Consider the following 21,766-nt stretch of genomic DNA (forward strand, 5'->3'; position numbering starts at 1 on the left):
TAAAGGACAGTACCACGCTATAGAAAATTGTGTTCTGAGGAAACACTAGTACAAAAAAATAAAGATCCCACTAGACTATATTATAGTCTGTAGAGGATCTGAAAATATAAAAACCTAGATGTCATTTTTAGGGCTGAGTAGATGGATAATTAGATCAAATGGATTAGAAAAATAGGAGAGAATCTAGATAAAGAATTTAGGATAACGATGATACTCTACAAGTGATAAAAGTCAAGAACCCAAAATGGAAGTACAGGAAATAATAAAATCAAATTAGCAAACTTTTCCTCACTTATCCCCTTAACATAAATTATGCTTGTAAAATAAGACTGTATAAAAATTAAAAATTGGAAACTTTAGATATTTATTTGTAAGTTATCAGGGACTGTGGAATAGTGCCCCTTTGACAATGATTCTAACAGATAAAACACCTGACCTAATGTAGCCTCCATTTAAGGAGTAGTATGTGATTCAATATCAAAACCACTAAAACTCTGGTGTTAGGGGATCATTTAATGGTGGTATTTATACAAGAAATGTCAAGGTTTCAGGCAAATCGGCATCTTTTTCAGTGCTCATTCAAAAAGCTTTTAAATTCTGCTAAACTTTGTTACTATAAAAAGAAGGTCAATCTAGCAGAGTAAATTTAGGTGCCAGGAGACCAAAGGCAGCGTGTTTTAGATTTGAGAGCCCAAGACCTACAGTACTGCATAGCCATTTTCAAATCTACAAGTTAAAAATAAACAGCTTCTGTGTTCACTAATAGTCCTGAAATAAGAAGCAGCATCTTAGTGGTAGAGACTGCAATTTGTCACTTAATTCTCATATTCCTCTTCATCCTTAGTAAAAGAACCCTGAGTTTTAGGATTGTCTACATATGAGTACATTCTCTTATGTAAACATAGCAGGACCACCAAAATAGAGAACTTAACACGATTCTGGACTAGCTTCTTTTGTCATAAAAGCCATTATTGAGACAACTGGTGAAACTTGAATGGGATCTAAGGATTAGATAGCACTAATGTATCAATTTTATATTCAAGTTCACTAATTCTCTTTTGAACTGTATCTAATATAGTCTTTAACAGGACAAATTTTGTTTTTTTACTTTCATACAATAATTCTGAAATAAGATGTAAAACTCAGTTATTTTGGAAAGTGATGTACTGTCATCCTAAAATGTCATATGCATTTTGTTAGCGATTTTAGTGGGATGGGAAGCAGTTAGACAAAAATACAAGTATTTTTAAAATTCTGTTAGCCTAAAACTATTTGATCTTGGAAGTAAATATTTTTATAGCACTTGAAGTAATTTCACGTGGAACAGTATATAAAACAGATGAAAAGCAAATTACTATGTCTGAAGTGTGAAAGAACCCTGAACCTGTTCTCAGCTTCCCATCACCCCACTCTTGTGCTTGAGGCATCTCTACAGAGTCCTGGGCTTCTGAAAACAGTTTTTTTTAAAAAAACATCGGGATAGGGTAATACAGTATAACAAAGAAAATACTGACGGTGGGAGAAAGTGTTCAGGAATATTTTACAGCATGTGTGGTACTTGAAATCTCGCAGAATGGTTGTAAATTAGGTGTGAAGGACACTGCAATAGCAAACGGAATGGATTCTTCTCTATAAAGAATAGAGCTAATCACGTGAGATTGTATTTACTCACATAAAGGGGCAGTTTCAATCATATACAGTAAACATTGAAGAATAGGACTTTAGGGTCAGACTGGTTTGGGATCCCAGTTCAACCATTCCTTTCTACAGATACGCTCTCCCTTAGTGCCATCAATACGCCTTTCACTCCCAAATTCATATCCGTCCTCACCCCTGAATTCTAGATTCACATATCTGTCTGCCTGCTTGACATTTCCATTTGGATATCTAACAGCATCAGAAATTTCGCTCCAAACTTTATTCATCCAGACCCTTTTCCATCTCAGTCAATGGCAACTTCATCATTTCAGTTCCATGGGCCAAAGTTCTTGGAGATGTCCCTACTCTTCACTTCTTAATGAGGCCTAATCCCACTATCTGACTTAAAATTATAGACAACTCCAACTCTCAGCCCTGACACATCTTATCTTATTCAGTTCCATTTTTTTCATTCCATTTATAACCTAGCACATTATATGTATGGAGACATGGACTCATTTTAGAGGTTGTTATATACTCAAAGTACAGAATAGTAATTCTGGACTCAGAGAGGGAGTTAAAATGACAGTGAAGAGCTGATTATAAGAATCAACAGGCCTGAGGATTCCAGGTGGGCATACACACACACACATATCATCAAAGAAAAGGAGTTAATTTTATACACACTCTATATATTTCTGTATAGTGCGTATATGTATGTTTACAGTATTGGGAACTATAAGAATGAGATATTACAAATAATAAAGACAGTAGGGATACAGAAAAGCAGTTGTGGTGGGGAAAACACTAGTTCAGTTTTAGATATTTCAGTATAAAAGTTCCCCTTTTTATCTTTTGCTAAGAGTATTACAAACTAGACTTTTTGGTTTGCAAGTGATGCTTATGCTTGGAAACTTTTTTCAAAGAATTAGGGACAAGGTAACGTCGGCTTAATACAGTTTAAACAACAGTTCTGTTTTTTTACTTATTTGTTCACATGTGGATAACCATCTGTATTTTCACATCTATTGCACGTTAAGGAATTGTAGTTTCAATTACATTTGATCATATGTATTAAGTGTAAACCTATGGTATGAGCGATGACAAAGACGGAGTACCTAACCACCTCTATTTGAAGTCCCCTAGGACTCGGGTTAATTAATGAGACTCATCCTAAGGTTATACATGATCTATTACTTCCTCTAATTAGAAATAATAATCCTGATCATTATGCTGGTTAGCTGGAAAGAAGTAAGATGAATGTGCTTAACTATGATTAATAGTCTTTAAGTAGTGTAGATCTCTTCTGTCACTGAGTTATATGCAAACTGGGCTGCAACTCAATGCTTTTTTATGATATATATAATTTTTAAAACTTGCAGAAAAAATTAATTTTCTGTAAGATCTTTTTACCTTTTATGATAAAGAATAAGCATTTTATTATTTTAAAATTGATTACCACAACAAAAATTACTTATTTTTCCATTTTGTATGAAATGGCTATCCAATAATTTTATTCTCTTACCTTTTAAATATTTTCTCCCAAATTATGTGAATACCTATGTGCATCATATTTTAGTCCATTCTGCTGAGGTGAAACAGACCACTGCATGTGATTATATACCAATTTTTTTTAATTTAAAAATGTTAATGATGATGATTACAGTACTTACTTACTGCTGTTTTATAAGGGCTGACGTCTTCCCTTTGCTAACTGACAACTTTACCTGACACTTTTATATGTCAAAGAAAGCTATGAAAAGTTATTATCTGGTTAGAGAAATGAAACACATCCACAGAGAAAGTTAATCACCTATTGTTTTTGATGTGACTAATTTAGTTGTAACAAGATTGAAAATTTTGGATCCTTTTTGAATAAAAAAGAAAACACAACTTACCTTGCTATGTCAGTTTAAAGTCTTTAGAACACTCTGCATGCAACATTTAATTTTGGTTCTGATGTCTGAGTAAAGTCAGATGTAACTATACAAATCTTAGGAAACTGAGACTAAAGCAGTTACAATTCTAGTGCATTCATGCTTTTTATTTCAATGTAATAGTACATGGAAGAGCAAGGTGGTCAGAAATTTAGTATTTCTAGACCTGTTAAAATTTGTTAACCAAGGAGACAGGGATCTTAGGAGTAAAACACACAAACTCTGAGTCAGATGGTCCTCATTCACACCTCACTAACTGTTGAGGCCCTAGGAATAATTTGACTTCAGAACATCAATATGCTCATTTTTAAAGTGGTAATAATAATATTTATCATGTGTTGGAGAGTTAAGAATTCATAATTATCTCATATGTTCATTGAGAGGTGTCACTTAATACACATAAAATATTATCACAGTGCCTAGCATATACTGTTTAACAAATGATGCGTGTTTCCCTTCCATGTTGAGAAGTATGTGTCGAGCCATATGTAAAATATACCTGAATTTTAAAATTAGGTTTCCCTTTTGTTATTTTCATTGCAGGAACCCAGAGCGACTAAAGATTTAAACTAATCGATATTGTCAATTGACTTATTAAAACTACAAACGTTGATTATTTTCCACTAAAAATTTCACAGGATCACTTAACAAACTAAAAGCTTTTGCTATCAAAATTATGAATAGATTTCATATTTGGGGCTTTCAATGAGATTGCTTAACACCCAAGTATGCCTTTCAAAAGGTGTGGACGGGGCTTCCCTGGTGGCACAGTGGTTGGGAATCTGCCTGGTAATGCAGGGGACACGGGTTCGAGAGCTGGTCTGGGAAGATCCCACATGCCGCGGAGCAACTAGGCCCGTGAGCCACAACTACTGAGCCTGCGCGTCTGGAGCCTGTGCTCCGCAACAAGAGAGGCCGCGATAGTGAGAGGCCCGCGCACCGCGATGAAGAGTGGCCCCCGCTCGCCGCAACTAGAGAAAGCCCTCGCACAGAAACGAAGACCCAACACAGCCATAAATAAATAAATAAATAAATAAATAAATAAATAAATAAATAAAGGTGTGGACGCTGATTTTCTCTTTCGATAATTAACTTCTATGCTCTCTAACCAATGTAAAAAAATTTATTGTTCCAAATTTCCTCTTTCTACATTTGAGTTTAATAATTAATGAATAATATTCTATTCACAATGTGTTTTATTACATCAAAACAAAGCAGTAACCTGGTTATTAATATTTAAGCAATTATTAAATTTTCAATGAGATATTCAAAACAATGAAGAAGCAAGCATTTAGGCAACTACTGTGTGCTCTCAACTGTGCTTGTAAATTAAGAAATATAAAAGACATAATAACCCACAGAATCACAGACACAATAATAAATGAAAAAAAGATATAAAATCATGTATACTGAACACAAGTATGTGACATAATATATCTTTGTGTGGTAAGAAGTTGGTAAATTTTCTTGGAGAACATGAAACTTGAAGCATATTCTTGAGGAAAGGAATTAAAAATTGGAAGAGAGAAACGTATAGGTAGGAAAACAAAACAAAACAAAAGAACTTAACCCATAGATTAAGCCAAATTCTTTGATTGTGTTCACGTTTGAGTGAGAAAGAGGCAAATAATTACGATAGATTCAATCTGTAGGATGTCTTAAAATACAGATGGAAAGAAATGTTACTTTTGATGTCAGAGACCCTAGGGGTAATTTAGAGGTTTTTAAAGTACTCAAAACATGATTTTGAGCTACCTGTGTTAACTTAAACTAGAAATATACATGGAGTTTCAACTTCAACTTAAAATATTGGAAAATATGGATAAATTATAATAGATTTTTTTTAATAAACTTTCTTTTTAAAAAAATTAATTTATTTATGGCTGTGTTGGGTCTTCGTTGCTGTGTGCGGGCTTTCTCTAGCTGTGGTGAGCGGGGGCTACTCTTCGTTGTGGAGCATGGGCTCTAGGCGTGTGGGCTTCAGTAGTTGTGGCACTCGGGCTCAGTAGTTGTGGCTCGTGGGCTCTAGAGCGCAGGCTCAATAGTTGTGGCACGTGGGCTTAGTTGCTCCGAGGCATGTGCGATCTTCCCCCGAGGCATGTGCGATCTTCCCGGACCAGGGCTCGAACCCATATCCCCTGCGTTGGCAGGCGGATTCTTAACCACTGTGTCACCAGGGAAGCCCAGATTCTTTATTTTTATTATTGATTTAGAAAAAAATTCCACACAAGTAGAATTGATTTTATTATTTTCTGAAGACATTTTGTGAGTCAAAATCACTTCCAAATAGATATAATAATATGTACGGAGAACGTATACTTGGAAATAAATAATGCATATGTATATATAAAGGTGTATATTTAGTAATAATTTGCAAAAACTTCAGATTGACACAAGATCTCTTACCAAGTTGAGTTTAAATGGAGATAACATCATAAATGATTAATCCAATCAGAATGTCACTGTCAATCAACTATAAAATTGACATCTTGATAAATTAATAAAAATGTTTCTGAAATTATCAACTGAACAAATTTGCACATTAAATAAACATGTTGATAGCTGGACATATGCCCTTCTAAGAGCATGGAAGTAACAAATATGAAAGCTACAAACATTTGGATTAAAAAAATCACACCTGTAGGCCTTGTCCATCCATAGTAACGGAGTTGGCTCTTTGCATTTTGTTCTTGTCAATCACTTTGTTTGGCTGCTGGGAACCACCCTTTTCCTTTTTCACTGTTGCTTGTCTTTCCTGTAAGGAAAAAATCTTTTATAAAAATACTGAATTGTTTCACTACAATGGGCAACATAGAGAAGAATTTCATGGCTACAAACTTGGGCCCAGGTTCCAAATTTGGGGTTTCTAGTGAATAATATGAAAGCTAATGTTTTCTACTGGCTCAAAATATATGATAGATGTATGATCAAAATATCAGTTAAAGAAAGGATGTGAAAGAAAACCAAACTGTATTATCCCTAGGTACCCAATTATGACTATGTTAAAAGTTATTAAAGAACACTAAAGCTAATCATTTTCATAAACAATGGTGCAGATAACAATACAGGATTGTAATGTAAAGGATTTGGTACTGAGCACTGAAAATAATGCTTAAAAATACATGCAATATTGAAAATGAATACATGATGGACCCTTAAGCTACTATTGATTATCAAGAATGGCACATAACTTAAAACACACATTCCATCCCAGCTAATTGTTACACTCACCATAATAGAAAAATTTTTTATAGTGGTCTTCTTCCTGTTTCTATTTCCTCTCTTTTCACTCTTTTCAACACAACCCAATAAACTTTTATCACCATTAATCCACTAAATCAGCTTTTATTAAAATCACCAATGACCTGCTCATTTGCGCCTCACCTGTTGGTCAGTCTTCATCTTCTCAATTTTTAAGCAGCGTTTGACAGAATTGACATCTACCCTCTAGAAAACATGCCTCAGCTGGGTTCTGGGACACTTCTTTCTCTTAGCTCTCCTCTTACTTGACTAACTGCTCCCTCATAGTCTTTTTTGTTGATTTCTCCTCCAGCTTTATAATCTGTAACATTTAACACTTGGCCTCTCCCTTGGACCGCTCATCTCCACAATCTATACTCACTCCCTAGGTAACTTCATTTAAAACCAAGGCTTTCAATTTCACTTTGATAATGAAGACTTGCCTACCCACCTTAAAAATAAATCCCAAACTAGACGATTATTCACCACATCCATCATTACATGGTTTAAGCACCCGTCATCTTATTTGCCTTAATTATCGTAGCCATCACCTTAATGGACCAAACAGCTTCCATCTTTTGTCTTCCTACAGTCAATTTTCTATATAACAGCCACACTTATCCCTTTTTACTCCACTCCAGCTACAACTACCTCACCTTTGTTTCTTGATCACAACATTTGTGCTCTTAACACAAAGATCTTGCAACCACTCTGAACTCTGCTGGACTGTTCTTCTTGCTCCTGGTCAAATGTTACACAGGTTACTCTATTCCTCTGTGTGTGTGTGTGTGTGTGTGTGTGTGTACTGTTTCACATCAGATCCTAGATCAGTGCCTGATAAAATCACCATAAATGAATGCGGAAATAAATTAATCTTAACACTAGAAAATCAAAAATTTTAAAGTGCCTGAAATATTGTGTTGAGAAGGACTCCTGGGGCATGTCTACGTTTGTTGTGAAAAATTGTCCTGATCAATTAGCAATGTCTGCCATGTGTGCTTCAAAGTTTGAGTGCCACCTATTTCCTATCACTTATTCAGATATATATACATTTCTGTTCCTATATTTACATGTATCTTGTCGATTACTTTTCAATTACTGTAATTTAGGAAAATATTTTTAAGTGGAAATATTTGAAAAGTAAAGCTCTTTTAAAATATATTAGGGCCAGATGGAACAGAAAACGTCTCAGACCAAAATAAATGCTAATCAGTATAGTCCTTTTATAGTCCTTGCAATTTCATGGTGCAAAAATACTGAATATATTTTTTGTGTGGCTGAAAATGGATGGTGTAATAGGATTCCTGAAATTCAAATTCTTTGGAAAATGATGTACTTTCATATAAGCATAATTTCTGGCAAAAATATTGATATTTTAAAAAATAGATCATTTTTTCTAAGCTTGCAAATAACATTTTGTCCATAGATAGTTAAGGGTATAATGCATAAATGAGTGAATTATAGGATGAGGTTTGGAATCAGACATCCCAAGTGGAATCCCATCTCTGCTACTTAAATACTATGTAGACTTAGAGAACGTACTCTTATTCAAAATGGAGTTAGTAATACCTATTTCTCAAAGTTGTGTATGGCTTGACAGAAAATGTATAAAGTTCTAATATTGTGCCTATATTAGTGTATGTGCTCAATAAATGAAAGTTATTGTGAATTATGTAAAATAGGTATGGTTCTCCTATTAGGGTGCTCATTAATGTCACCATTATGCAAAATGTTTGTTATATTTCCAAATACATATATATGAAAAAATCCACTAGTTACAACAGGCATATGTTTAAATAAGTAAAGCTCAATGTTTATATTAGAAAATCCACAGCAGCTTGTGCTGAGTGCAAGCATGTGACACTGTTGGTGGGTATGGGAATAATTTTTTTCTGGGTTCTAGCATGCAGGTAAATAAAATAAAACATGGGAACAATGTTCTATAAAAATCTACATTTTTTATAGAAAGAAAAATTTTATAGAAAATTTTATAGAAAGATCTACAATCTATAACTATAGAAAGTTATAACTTATGTTATATGTCTTATATTCTGCCATGTAATCCAACAATTGTTATTTAGTATTTAATTCCTAAATGCTTAGGTTATAAGAACTAAATAAAATTTAAGTTCTTAGGTTATAAGAACTCAAATAAAATTTTAGTCACATTGGAACTTGGTATTTTTGACCAGACTATTTATAAATGTAATTCTGGAGATTTAAGACATGTAAGTATATGTCTGTAAAGAGTTATCAAATTATCTATTAATATTATTTTATTCTTAGCTATGCAGATGGCTAGGGAGAATCCTGTGTGGTGAGAATCTCCAGCTAGCAGATAGCACTTGATTAAGTGGTTTCATGTCTCTCCAGGGAGTCATCCCTCTGAGTAAATTGTGGATTAAACTAAAGTAATGCTTTCTAGTAGTAATTGTGAAATATAAAAAGAAATTTTAAAACTCTAAATTGTGTTTTCAATTGATAAGATTTTCTTTTTGAAATCTAGACTCATAAGAGGTATATACCAAGTTAATAAAAAAATCTTCAGTCTATCCATTGGCAGGTGAATTTTATTATATAATCTGGATAATACTAAAACTTACATTTATTTAAACACACACCCACACACACACACACAATCAAGAAAAGCAAGTGGTTTCTTTGTTTGAGGGAAATATGCTTAGTGGGTAGAATTTGTGGAATTAATCAAGGCTGACAATTTAAAAACAGGAGAGACTCATAATCATTTAATTTTTCCCATGGTTTTCTTTTTATTATACTCATTTGTTTTATGTTTATTTCCAAATTGTATGGAAGTCTCTCTGAGCTATTCACTATTTTACTTAAGCAGCATAAGCTAACAGGAGGGTAGTTGGATACTTTTTCCTATTTCCACTAAGAAAATCTTTACTTCTTTCCTATTTTATATGAGGGACAGGAAGGGTGAAGCAATTGCATCTTTGAAAAATCTGATGTTCACAAAAATCTCACTGGCCTCTTCTGGGGGTTAATTCACCCTGACTGACTGAGTTCTATGATGATATTTAAGAAAGTTACTTCCTATGTTGAAGTTATTGAAAAGTTTCAGGAAGAGCTCACCAGCATTATTTTGCACCTTTATTCAGGATAAAATTGATCTCTGATAATAGGGGGCAGTGCTTATCACATCACCGTCAGTTCTTTTCTCTAAGTTTTTGGGCTCTAAATCACAAAATAAATTACTTTGTTATAATTAAGGCAAATTTTCTTCTGCTAGATAAATTATCCCAAATATAAAGAGTTGGAAAATGATTGCTTTAATCAATAGAAATTATTCAAACACTGAAAAGGGTTACTCTAACAAAAAAATCATGAAAGAATATAGAACATATAACAACAAAATATAAAATACAGTTATTGATATTTCAGCATTTTCAAATATCAACCATTTGTGTTTGCTATGCAGACATTTAAAATACAGAATTCAATGTTTTGTGATCCTTAGACTCTACAAGTAGCACAACAGATCTTAACTGGGGAATATATTGTATTAGAATTCCAAAAGAATAATCATCATAATGAACAGAGAAGAACAGCTGAAAGGCCATTCACAGAAAACAGAAAGATGAAATAAATGAAATAAAAAGATGGCACTTTAAATATGTGCTCTAAAAAAAGTCTTTTTCTATATCATGCTGATTCTCATAAGTAGAGTATTTGTAAGTTGTTGAAAACTGCTTTCACAAAAGGGATGCTTACCACGATACTTAAGCCTGCTGTTATCGATCACTCACAAACGACAAGCAGCAAGTCATGATTACCTCAAGCACAGGGTTTTCTTCTTTTTGTCCAACCTCAGCATGAGAGATGGGCAGCAGCAAAGCACCTCTATTGGTACAAAGCCACAAAGGGTGGGGGCAGGCGGTGCTTGGCTGCCACGAGCATCCTTTACTGGAACCCTGGAACTTGCTTTTTCTGCTACTGCACCGCTTGCCCGAATGGAGACTTAGCCCATTCAGCCACTGGAACTAGGCCCCAAGGATTTCCCAGGAACCCTAGAATTTTAACCTGAGGAACACTTGGATATTCACAATATAAAAGATCTTCCTGAAGCAGGAGGGTTACCATGTTCATCTGGGCTTATACAAGTTACGAGCTCCAAGAAACCAACTTAGTGACAGCTGCACCTTTAATTATCGTAACCTTATTATGGGATTTGAACATTTTCCTGCTGAGAAACATTAATTCATTTCAAAAATGGCAAAGGCTCTAAATTTACTAGAAATCCTTAGAAGTTGCAGTGACACATGGCTGAGTAGCAAAGTAGTCTTGATTTTTAGAAATACTTTTATAGAGTTTTAAACATAACTGTAATAAATGATATAAAGATTTCCATTTCTTTTTAATCAGTTAAATAAGTACTTATTCAAAAACAAAAACAAAAATTACTTTGGGCAGAGACAAAAATATGGGCTTGGAGGCCGAATTCTAGCTTTGTCTCTGTAAAGACTTGGGCATGTTATTTACTATCTCTAAGCCATCATTTAATTAATCTATAAAATGGGAGGGTTCATGTGATGACAAATTGAGAAAATGTCGATGAAGGTACCAGAATAAATTAGGCACTCAGGAAATGGCAGTAATTTTTAAAATATAAAAGAAATTGGTATATTTTATCATTAAGTTTAACACAGGTGCACTGCTTGGATTATAGTAAAGATAGGTGTTGTGAAGAAGTACTCTATTTACTTTATAGTATTTTATTTGTTTGTCCACTATGTCACCATAACTTGGGATAACTGTTGTGATAATCTGAGTCTTCTGTAGGAGGATAGAAGACAACAAACTAGACAGAGTCAATCCTAGTCTTAAAGTACTTGCAGGTGCTACTCACCAACTCAGCCTGAAGGTATACTTTATACCTTGATCCACAGCCCTGGTTTTCATACATCACACATGATGTGCATATTCTCTCCTAGGATAATTTCATACTGAATGTGAACCACTTACAAGATTTCTGTTCAAGAAATCCTGATTGGAAGAAATGAAATTTAGGAATGGGAAGGTCCATGTCAAAATCATTTATTTGGGCTGTGTTTACTAGCATACGGTTGGGCCACTATAAAATTATGTGTGAGTGTATGGACCTCAACCTTACTCACTCTCCATTCCCTTTGTAAACCATAATAATTGATGGCCACAATAAGCCGAAGCTTAAAAGCCAAGAGGCATCCCTCTTGTATATTCATACTCATCATCTCTTTCTGCCAGTTGAGTTAAATGCTTAACCTAGTGATTTCTATGTAGTCCCCAATCTGTTTATGCAAGTTCTAAGTAGAATTTATTTTATTATTGGTACTGTGTAATTTAATTAGCACTCAAACTACTGAGTTTTAAATGTAAAATAAGTTGTTTCCATGAAAAATTACTTGCATCCTTTGGAAAGGCACAATAAAACAAGATGTGTGTGTGTGTGTGTGTGTGTGTGTGTGTGTGTGTGTGTGTGTGTGTGTGTGTGTGTGTGTGTGTGTGTGTGTGTGTGTAGGAAGAGCAGTCAAGTTGGGCTGGACACATGACACATGACTAAAAGATTTGAGAATTAATAACAGAAACTGAGAGATATTTATTTTACATTCAAATTGCTTTGCAGATGCCTGTGAGTTTTTCTTATACTTTAAAACAATTGAAAGTAATTGAAAGCAATTACTTTCATTAATAAACAAATATCTTTTCACAAAATAAGGAATGCTTTTGTTATACTTTAAAACAATTGATAATTGAAACTTATCAAGGGTGTTAAGGCTGTGCTATATGCAAGAAAGGGTATAGCCATTTCCAAATAATAGATGTATCCACATAGAAAAGCCCTTGATCCTATGTGAAAAGTTTAGCCAATGAACATACATTTACATATTTTAAGTAAAATGTTTAAGGTATATACACATTTTTCTATAAGTTCCCCCACATACACTTTGACCACATTTTCAATTAACCAAAAAGCAATTGTTCTTGATGGTGGTATATAAGGCTTCTTGCACGTGTGTGTGTGTGTGTGTGTGTGTATTCACACAGTCACCCATGTATATATCTATACATGTGCTTAAAGAAATTTTTGGAACAACATAGTTGAAAAAAGCTTATATAATGATTTCGGACATGGTAGAAAGTTTAAGTTAATGTAAACCAATACAGCTTGCCAAAACAAAACAAAACAAACAAACAAAAAACAGTATAGGAAGAATTTTAAAAACTTTATAGCAGACAAAAAAAAAGGTTTTTTTGATAAATAAAAAAAGCATGTTTTGAAAACAGCAGTTTTGTTCTATTTATTCAATCTATAATAATACAAATTATTTAACTAAATATGGGAGACATTTTGAGATTAACAAGTCTAAAGAGAAAACTTTAAATCTCTCAGTTAATCATTTGATGAGCTATGATAGGGGCAAAAATAAACTCAAGGATCTTAACATATAAAGTTAATTCTCTGACACTTAAATAATTAGCCTAAATAATAAACTTTCCTAATACCTTTGTCACCTCAGTGTGTAATTTAACATGTCTACTTTATAATAATTATGATAATAATGGTATCAACTGACTTAAAGAATATAAAAACAGGTTAATATCTCTCTTAGAGTAGAAACATTATATTTCAAGCATAGCTCCTAGTATATTTGTAAGTATATCTATGGTTACAAAATGAAATTTTAAAAAATTTTAATGAGGCAGTCTACACTGATTAGGAAATGTTTTAGGGGGAAGGAAGAGAGGTTATTACATTTTTGTGCAATTATGCTATCCTCTAAATAAACCATACTCATATAGTATTCTGATATTATGAGTAATATTTTCTAAGCAAGCAGATTCAAATTATAACTTCAAGCGAAACAATACCATCTGAGGATATCCTTTAGAGATAACAGCAACTGAATGGGATATTGTCACAGAACAATGTGGAGGCTTTGCTTCATTAATTAAAAGGTAAAGTTAACACTTTACTGAAAATAAATGTTGCGGCAATGCCTACATTTATTTTCAAAATCAAAGTCATTTACTTTGTGACTATATTTTATTTTTTTTATTTTATATATTCCAATGACTTTCTATGCAATGTCATATGCTAAGTGATTAATGTAGATGTACTCTTTTAAAAGTGATGAGGACTTCAAAGTGAGCAAGAGTTTCTCAATTTACTATCATGGAAAGCTACATTTTAATGGCTTAGAGGAGTGAACTGTGGGTTTTCTGCAAGGTTTAAATGTGAGAAAGAGGAATAATGCTATTCTTATACACTGGTCAAAACTCTGCAAAGTAACCTTTATTTTTTCCTGCATACTTTGTGCCATTTAACTTCTTGTTTCCCTAATGCTTGTCACAAATGTTGATTATAAAGGCTGCAAGTCTATCCCATCATGAAAATACAAAGATCCCAATTCCAAATATCAAAATATGAGAAAAAATAAAGCATACAAATTAATATTAGTATGTCACTGATACAGCCCAAAATGTTCTTTATAACAATACGAGATATATAAATGACCTATAATTGCAAGTGTGAAAACCTTTGCTTACGCACCTCAGGGACTGAAACTCCTGAAGTGGGCAGAGTCTGCTGAAAAAAGAGAAGTTCATATTAAAGCTGAAAAAAAAAAAAGTCAAACTGAAAACAAGTACCAGTGAAGGTTCTTATATCACTACACACGTATGAAATAAATGAATACATTACAAATACATTTCCTTGTCATAATTTTTCTGCTTACTTTCATTAATAAACCAAAATCCTTTCATGAAATAAGGAACACTCTAATGCAGAGGGGATTAGACTGTAGAATTACTTATCCAAAATACAATTTCATATACTTAAAGTAGACTAATCTTTGGCCAGCTTCACAGACCTCTCTACAATAATACTGATGTATTACATTCGTATTTTGGAATGAGAACTCATCTCCAAGTTCCATTATCCTTCATAAACTATTCTTACTAATTTTTTAAGTTGCCCATTTACACAGCCCACTATTTCACTTTCTAGTCCAACTTTCAATCCTTTCTACAAATACTCAGTGTCTTTTGATGTAGACATAGCTTATGGTGCTGATTTTATTTTGTGATATTCTGGAAATAAAAAATATATATTCCATTAATAGCAGTAAAAAATAAAAAGATAATTAAATAAGTAGCAAAATTCTACTTGAGAGTAATTATTAAAAGATTAGGTTAAATACACTAAAACCAGTCTTCATGACAGCGTGTCTTCAATTCCCCACCACCCTTCCTTTTCTAAGTCACATTGGGAAAGTTTTTTTCTGGCAAGAAGCAGAGAAAAGGTTACCAAACTCCAAAAGCCTGTGTCCTGTGGGGCTTCATAACATAAAACACAAATTTGGAAGAATAGGTGATAAATCACACTCAATACTAGATAAAGATTTTCCTTGGTTGCGGGGAGTAGGAAAGGTGGAGGGGAAGCTAGTCCTTAGATATTGTGTGTCTCTAGAAAGAAAAGAGCAGTCAGTATATTTGAGTTTCCTCTCCTGGACCAAGCTATGTGTGTGAGGCTCCCAAAATGAGAATGAAAGATCTGAGAGCACAGTTATTAGTTTACTCCCTTACCCAGTAGAACTCCAGGAAGGGAACAAAACCCAAAAGAATAAATAGCTCCATGTGAGGCTTCATGGCTGCTTGTACAGAGATGGAGTAAAAGGATCCAATGCACCCAAAAGTGGAAAAGACCCTAGAGAAAATTAGTGTCCAGGAATACAACCCTATTTAGAATATATTTCCATAATATAAGTAAAAAATACTGCAGCAACAGATTTTTAGTAAAAAAAATCATGAAGTCTGGGAGGATGAACCCGAGTCAACTATCCCATTAACAGGAGAAGCCTATGAGGGCCATTGCTGTTGTTTCTCAGATGCACTGACAACAGGTTTGGTAGAACTTTCGTTGAAAGCTTCTGATGTCAGTAATATTCTCAACTTCTGAGTCCAAGCCAGTCTATACAACACCTGGGGCAAAGGGTGGTGGGGAAAATGTCTGTGTTTGCTTCAGTGGGGACCAGCTCAAAGCTGGTCAGCCTTCTTTTTTCTTATTTCTTGGTTGAAGTTTAGACCTAAATAAACATTTAAAGACATGAATGTAGCCCTTTCATCTTTATCATAATACATAAATATTTGATCTCCTCACATCCAGATTAAGTGCCTTATCCTATCCTATGCCATTGACCAGGGACTCTCAAGCAATCAAACTAAGATGCCCATCAGGCAGTTTCTAGGGCATGAGTCTCAGATGCCTTCTACCTTGGGAAGCATCAATGCTCACTGTGCATATGTCTGTACAGAGCAAGTCAATAGAAAGCCAAGTGAAAAGACTATAGTTACCACATTATTCAGACTAACAACCAATTGCGGTGCAAGAATTTCAAATAGCTCCTGTCCACCCCACCACTACCACCAAAAAAATAAAATAAAATAAATCAATAAAGGATACTTTTGAGCTAATTATGGGCATATGAATATAGAAAGAATAACTACTGATATTGTGGAATAGTTAATATTTTCAGGTGTGATAATAGTATTGTAAATGTATAGAAAATTGTTCTTATCTTAGAATGTGCCTGCTGATGTGTCTTACTACCTGCAATTTACTTTCAAAAGGTCCAACTTAATAAATTATATATTATGTGTATATTGTAAAAATGTATATACATGCATACATAGTCATATATATATACATATATATAAAGAATGATTGAAAAATAATAATTATTTCATATAGGTTCGGGATATACTGTATTCACTGTATTTTGTTTGAGAATTTTTGTAATGAAATTTGGGAGAAAAACTGATCTCCGTTTCTAACTTTTTTATACATCCACTTATTCCTAAAAGAGTGCAGAAATGTTTCTACAACGAAATAAAACATGTGTGTGTGTGTGTGCGCGCGCGCGCACGCGCACGTATTGGGCTGCCCAAAAACTTTGTTTGGGTTTTTCCTTTCCATCTTATAAAGAAATATAGGTAAGCATCTAGGTTGCTGGGAAAAAGAAGCAGAGAGAGACAGAGAGGTACCATTTCAAGATAAACGATAAAAGGGGTTCCTTAAAAAAATAATGTTTCAGATGAGGCAGAAGTTCATATAGTCAGGTATCAGCCTTTTCCAAATCTGTTCATTTTGAGGGAGTGTCTAATGATGGAAAAAGAGTTCTGAGTTTGTATTCACAGGGGTTTCAAATGCAAAAATGTACAGGGGCCAAGACGGTAATACAAATGGGCCCAATGCCACAAAAGGCAAAGACTGTGCCAAGTTGGATAATAAAAATCCCACTGTAAGGCATCCCCCACAGAAACACGATGGGATGAAATTGAAGCCTGGCTGCCATTTTGCTACCACTTTCATAGAGAATCTGTAATTTACAGATATTCATGTTTGCAGGCTTCGTTTTTCTCAGAGTAGTGGTGATATGAGTTATCTACGGAGAGAGCGCGAAATTGGCAGAGAGGTAGCAAGATGAAGAAAGTAAGAAAATAGTAGCGATTTTGTCACTACTTCTCTGAGAATGGGAAAGCAGCTGATGAGTAACAGGATCAAGTGAAATTAAGGGCTCAGCTGGAACTAGAAGTAATAAATATGTAAGAGAGAAAGCCACCAGCTCTGAGAATTTCTCCAGTAATCCTCAGCCGTCTGAGAGCAACACGAGAAATTCATTCCAAGAATAAGGGAGATGAGAAGAACATATATATGAGCTCACTTTCAATCAACATATGTAGGCAAAGAGTATACATTAAATTAACCTGCTCTTCAGTAGCCTAACCCTGAGTTACAATACGAAAACCACGGCATCTGGGCAAAAGAAAAAGAAGCAGGTTGACAGAAAACAAATTCAGAAATTACATACTTCTTTTTTATTCTTCCGTGTATAATTTTTAAATATCAAGGATGAACAGAGTAAATGTTTCAGTTTTTTGAAAATTATCACGAGTGTGTAATTCTAAATGTAATGTATTTTTAATCAGAATTAATACAGGAAGTGTGTATTTTTTTATTTAATCAAATGTGAGGTGTGACTACAGAGGAATGTGATTGATTTTATTTAATCAGTATCATTTTAATATTAAATAGAATACACAGTACAGATAATTAGTTTAAAAGATGCATTTGCCTTCAGGGCACTTATTAAGTTTAACCTAATATCAAGAATTTTTAAAAGTCCTATTATTCTTAAGTATTGAGATATCTCTTGTCTTCATATTTCCTAACATGTAATCATTTTAAATTGACAATTTAATTCAAATTGTCATAGGACAAAGAAAAAAATCTTTGATGGAGAGATTATTAGAGGTTTGACTTAGTTTAACTATAATAAGAGTATAGTACTCACATTAAAAGGGTCATCAGTTATTTCAAGAAAAATTAACAGAATTATACCTTCTACCTATATAAAGATGTTCATATTTTTAAAAAATTGCTTTCATGTTTATGGTCTCATTTAATCCTCCCAGTAAAACAAGAAATCCCATTTTCCAGATTGGAAAACTGAGAATCAGAAAGTTTAGATGACTAGCCAAGAAAATTAAGTTAGTGGCAGAATCCAAATCTATTGCTTCCTTTTGCAAGCTTCACTTATTAAAAGAACAGCAGGGTTCAACAAGAACTTTTTAAAAAAAGTTTCTTTTTAGCCATGTCTCATTTTTTAAGCGAGTTGGAAATAAAATTAGTTTAAATGTTGATGAACACTCCAAATATTTAGAAACCACAAAGTATTACCTGTTCTGACAGGCTTGGATATCAGTATGGAGTAGCTGAAGACAATAACTTCCAGTGTCATGATAAACATAAACTGGTCAAATAAGACTATTTAAAGCAGCTTCTTTTCCTTATATAACTGGATATCCCTGGCATTAAAAAAAGTGAGAGACAGAAAAGCAGGTTTGGGAAAAGAGCAACTGTCTTCCTAAAATGGTGCACTGCCTCAGTCTAAGAGGGGAAGCTGTTTCTTCCTCACACGTGATAATAAAATGTATCCAGGACATTTCTAGGTATAGAAACTAAATACGTATTTGGTTTCCATGAATTTTATTTTTACATTGAAGCTTCATAATTTCTTTAACCTTTTATGATTTCACACATCCTTAAGTGTGTACACTCACACATCTGAACACAATACAAATTTTAAAAGGAAATGGATCAGAAGTGATTTTTATACTATTATTGCATTTATTAACATCTTTAATCAAAGGTTATTTCAGTGTATGACAAGTGTATCAATTAGAAGAAACATAAATTGTTTTTCTTTTCAACTGGTCCTTGACATATCTAATAAATATGTGCGGGGAGGGTTGGATTGGGAGTTTGGGACTAGCAGATGCAAACTATTATATATAGAATAGATAAAAAGCAAGATCCTATTGTACAGCACAGGGAGCTATATTCAATATCCTGCAATAGATTGCCAACAAACACACGAAAGGATGCTCAACATTTCTAATCATTAGAGAAATGCAAATCAAAACTACAATGAGGTTATCACCTCACACTGGTCAGAATGGCCATCATCAAAAAATCTACAAACAATAAGTGCTGGAGAGGGTGTGGAGAAAAGGGAACCCTCTTGCACTGTTGGTGGGAATGTAAATTAATACAGCCACTATGGAGAACAGCATGGAGGTTCCTTAAAAAACTACAAATAGAACTACCATACGACCCAGCAATCCCACTACTGGGCATATACCCTGAGAAAACCATAATTCAAAAAGAGTCATGTATCACAATGTTCATTGCAGCTCTATTTACAATAGTCAGGACATGGAAGCAACCTAAGTGTCCATCAACAGATGAATGGATACAGAAGATGTGGCACATATATACAATGGAATATTACTCAGCCATAAAAAGAAACGAAATTGAGTTATTTGTAGTGAGGTGGATGGACCTAGAGTCTGTCATACAGAGTGAAGTAAGTCAGAAAGAGAAAAACAAATACCGTATGCTAACACATATGTATGGAATCTAAAAAAAAACATGGTTCTGATGAACCTAGGGGCAGGACAGGAATAAAGATGCAGACGTAGAGAATGGACTTGAGGACACGGGGAGGGGGAAGGGTAAGCTGGGACGAAGTGAGAGAGTGGCATGGACATATATACACTACCAAATGTAAAACAGATAGCTAGTGGGAAGCACCTGCATAGCACAGGGAGATCAGCTCGGTGCTCTGTGACCACCTAGAGGGGTGGGATAGGGAGGAGATATGGGGATATATGTGTACGTATAGCTGATTCACTTCGTTATACAACAGAAACTAACACAACATTGTAAAGCAATTATACTACAATAAAGATGTTAAAAAAATAATAAAATGGAAAAAAATTAAAAAATAAAAATGCTATTTTAGGACTTAAAAACAAAATCCTGCAATAAACCATAAGGGAAAAGCATATGAAAAAGAATACATATATTGAATATATATATTCATTATACATAATGAATATATATAACTGAATAAATAAATAAATAAATAAATAAATATATATATATATATATATATATATATAAAACTGAATCACGTTGCTATACACCAGAAACTAAAACAGCATTGTAAATCAACTATACTTCAATAAAAAATTGTTTTAGAAAACACACATATTGTAATCTTATCCAGCATCCTTTGCCTAACCACTTCTCACTGGAGCCAAATTTTGAAGCTTGCACCAACATAAATTTAAAGATAAAAAACATTTTTAACTGAGATGATTTTGCTACTCTTATAACTGCTCACAAAAATGTTCTATTCTTACTCTTGTTAATGTGATTGTTTATGCATATTTGCAGAGTTTTGTTCAGGAGATACTGAAGAGAAAAGGGCGTGTGAGGCTCCCTCCTTAATAGCTCCCTCAACATTCACGCCTCTGTCCAGAAAGAAAGCACATTGAACCATCAGGGAAAGTACAGTGGACATTTGGAGACTTAAGTGGTGCCAAATGTTTTCAATAAAAATGTTAAAAATATGTCTAATAGCAATATTAAAATCATTTCAAACACAGATTTCTACATATAAAAGCAATCAGCAAGAATAATGTTATTGTCTTGCCCACTTGATCATCTAGTGAAATAAAGCCATTAGAAATGTTATCCTACTTGGTTAGGTCTCGTAAAATTATCAGAAGCCAATATGGTTACGGAAGTGTTCTTCAATTTCTTTCTGGCTGTGATCCACAATAAATATTTGTATATTTACACACTTGTAAAATAATTTCACAAAGACAACTTACGCAGTGTGCGCCACTCTCTGATCTATTATTCTCTTTTTTCATTTCCATTCTCCTCTACTTTACTTCATTATTTTTCTTCCCATTCCTTTTTTGAAGGTCTAGATCCCCTAAATTTATTTCATACCTCACCAATTTTGGGGGGGGTGGCAGCACAAACATAAAAGATAAGTTTAAAACATGGGATTCAGTGTAAGGCAGGTATTGCTTCTGACACTTGCAGGTTGTGTGACTCTAGGTAAATTTCTTAATCTCTCTAAGCTTTTTACTCTCTTCAAATGTAGAGGCAGTATCATAATTATACCCACCTTTAGAATTAAAAGGATGTCTAGCAAATAAGTTCTCAATAAATGGTAATTGTTTTATTAACTGTAGAACCCAAATATTTCCACCGCCTGCTTAGGGCTCATCAAGAAAGGACTGACTGCACTTTCTTCATCTGAAAATATTTTTGTTGCTAATAAGGAGGGACCCAGCAGATTTATCTTTTAATGAAAGCATCTATGTGAGGGCTATTAGAAGAGACAGAAGGAAGGAAAGGGAGGGGGTGGGGAGAAGAGATCAAAGCCAGAAAGCAATGAACCAAAAGGAGGGGGAGCGGAGAGGCTTAGAAGAGAAGAGGGTTGGAAGAAGACAGTCTCCTTAATCTTAGAGACCGTCTCTTCCAAAATCTGAGCAAAGGAAACAACGAGTAAAGGAAGGAT

General features: G+C 34.0%; 1 protein-coding gene across 6 annotated transcripts in view; it reads right to left on the reverse strand.

Moving 5' to 3' along the window:
• The window catches only part of DGKB (diacylglycerol kinase beta), a 706,264-nt gene that overhangs the window by 432,159 nt on the left and 252,339 nt on the right, over positions 1 to 21,766 (reverse strand). For 4 of the 6 annotated variants that reach the window (XM_036862743.1, XM_036862746.1, XM_036862742.1 and 1 more), the window contains 2 exons: positions 14,374 to 14,406; positions 6,214 to 6,330 (listed from right to left, as the gene is read on the reverse strand). In XM_036862743.1, the coding sequence (XP_036718638.1) occupies positions 6,214 to 6,330; positions 14,374 to 14,406 (150 nt within the window). The remainder of the gene's footprint in view (positions 1 to 6,213; positions 6,331 to 14,373; positions 14,407 to 21,766) is intronic. The other 2 variants (XM_036862745.1, XM_036862744.1) reach the window with 1 other exon arrangement.

The sequence above is a fragment of the Balaenoptera musculus genome, chromosome 9 (genome assembly GCF_009873245.2).
Source record: "Balaenoptera musculus isolate JJ_BM4_2016_0621 chromosome 9, mBalMus1.pri.v3, whole genome shotgun sequence".
NCBI lineage: Eukaryota > Metazoa > Chordata > Mammalia > Artiodactyla > Balaenopteridae > Balaenoptera > Balaenoptera musculus.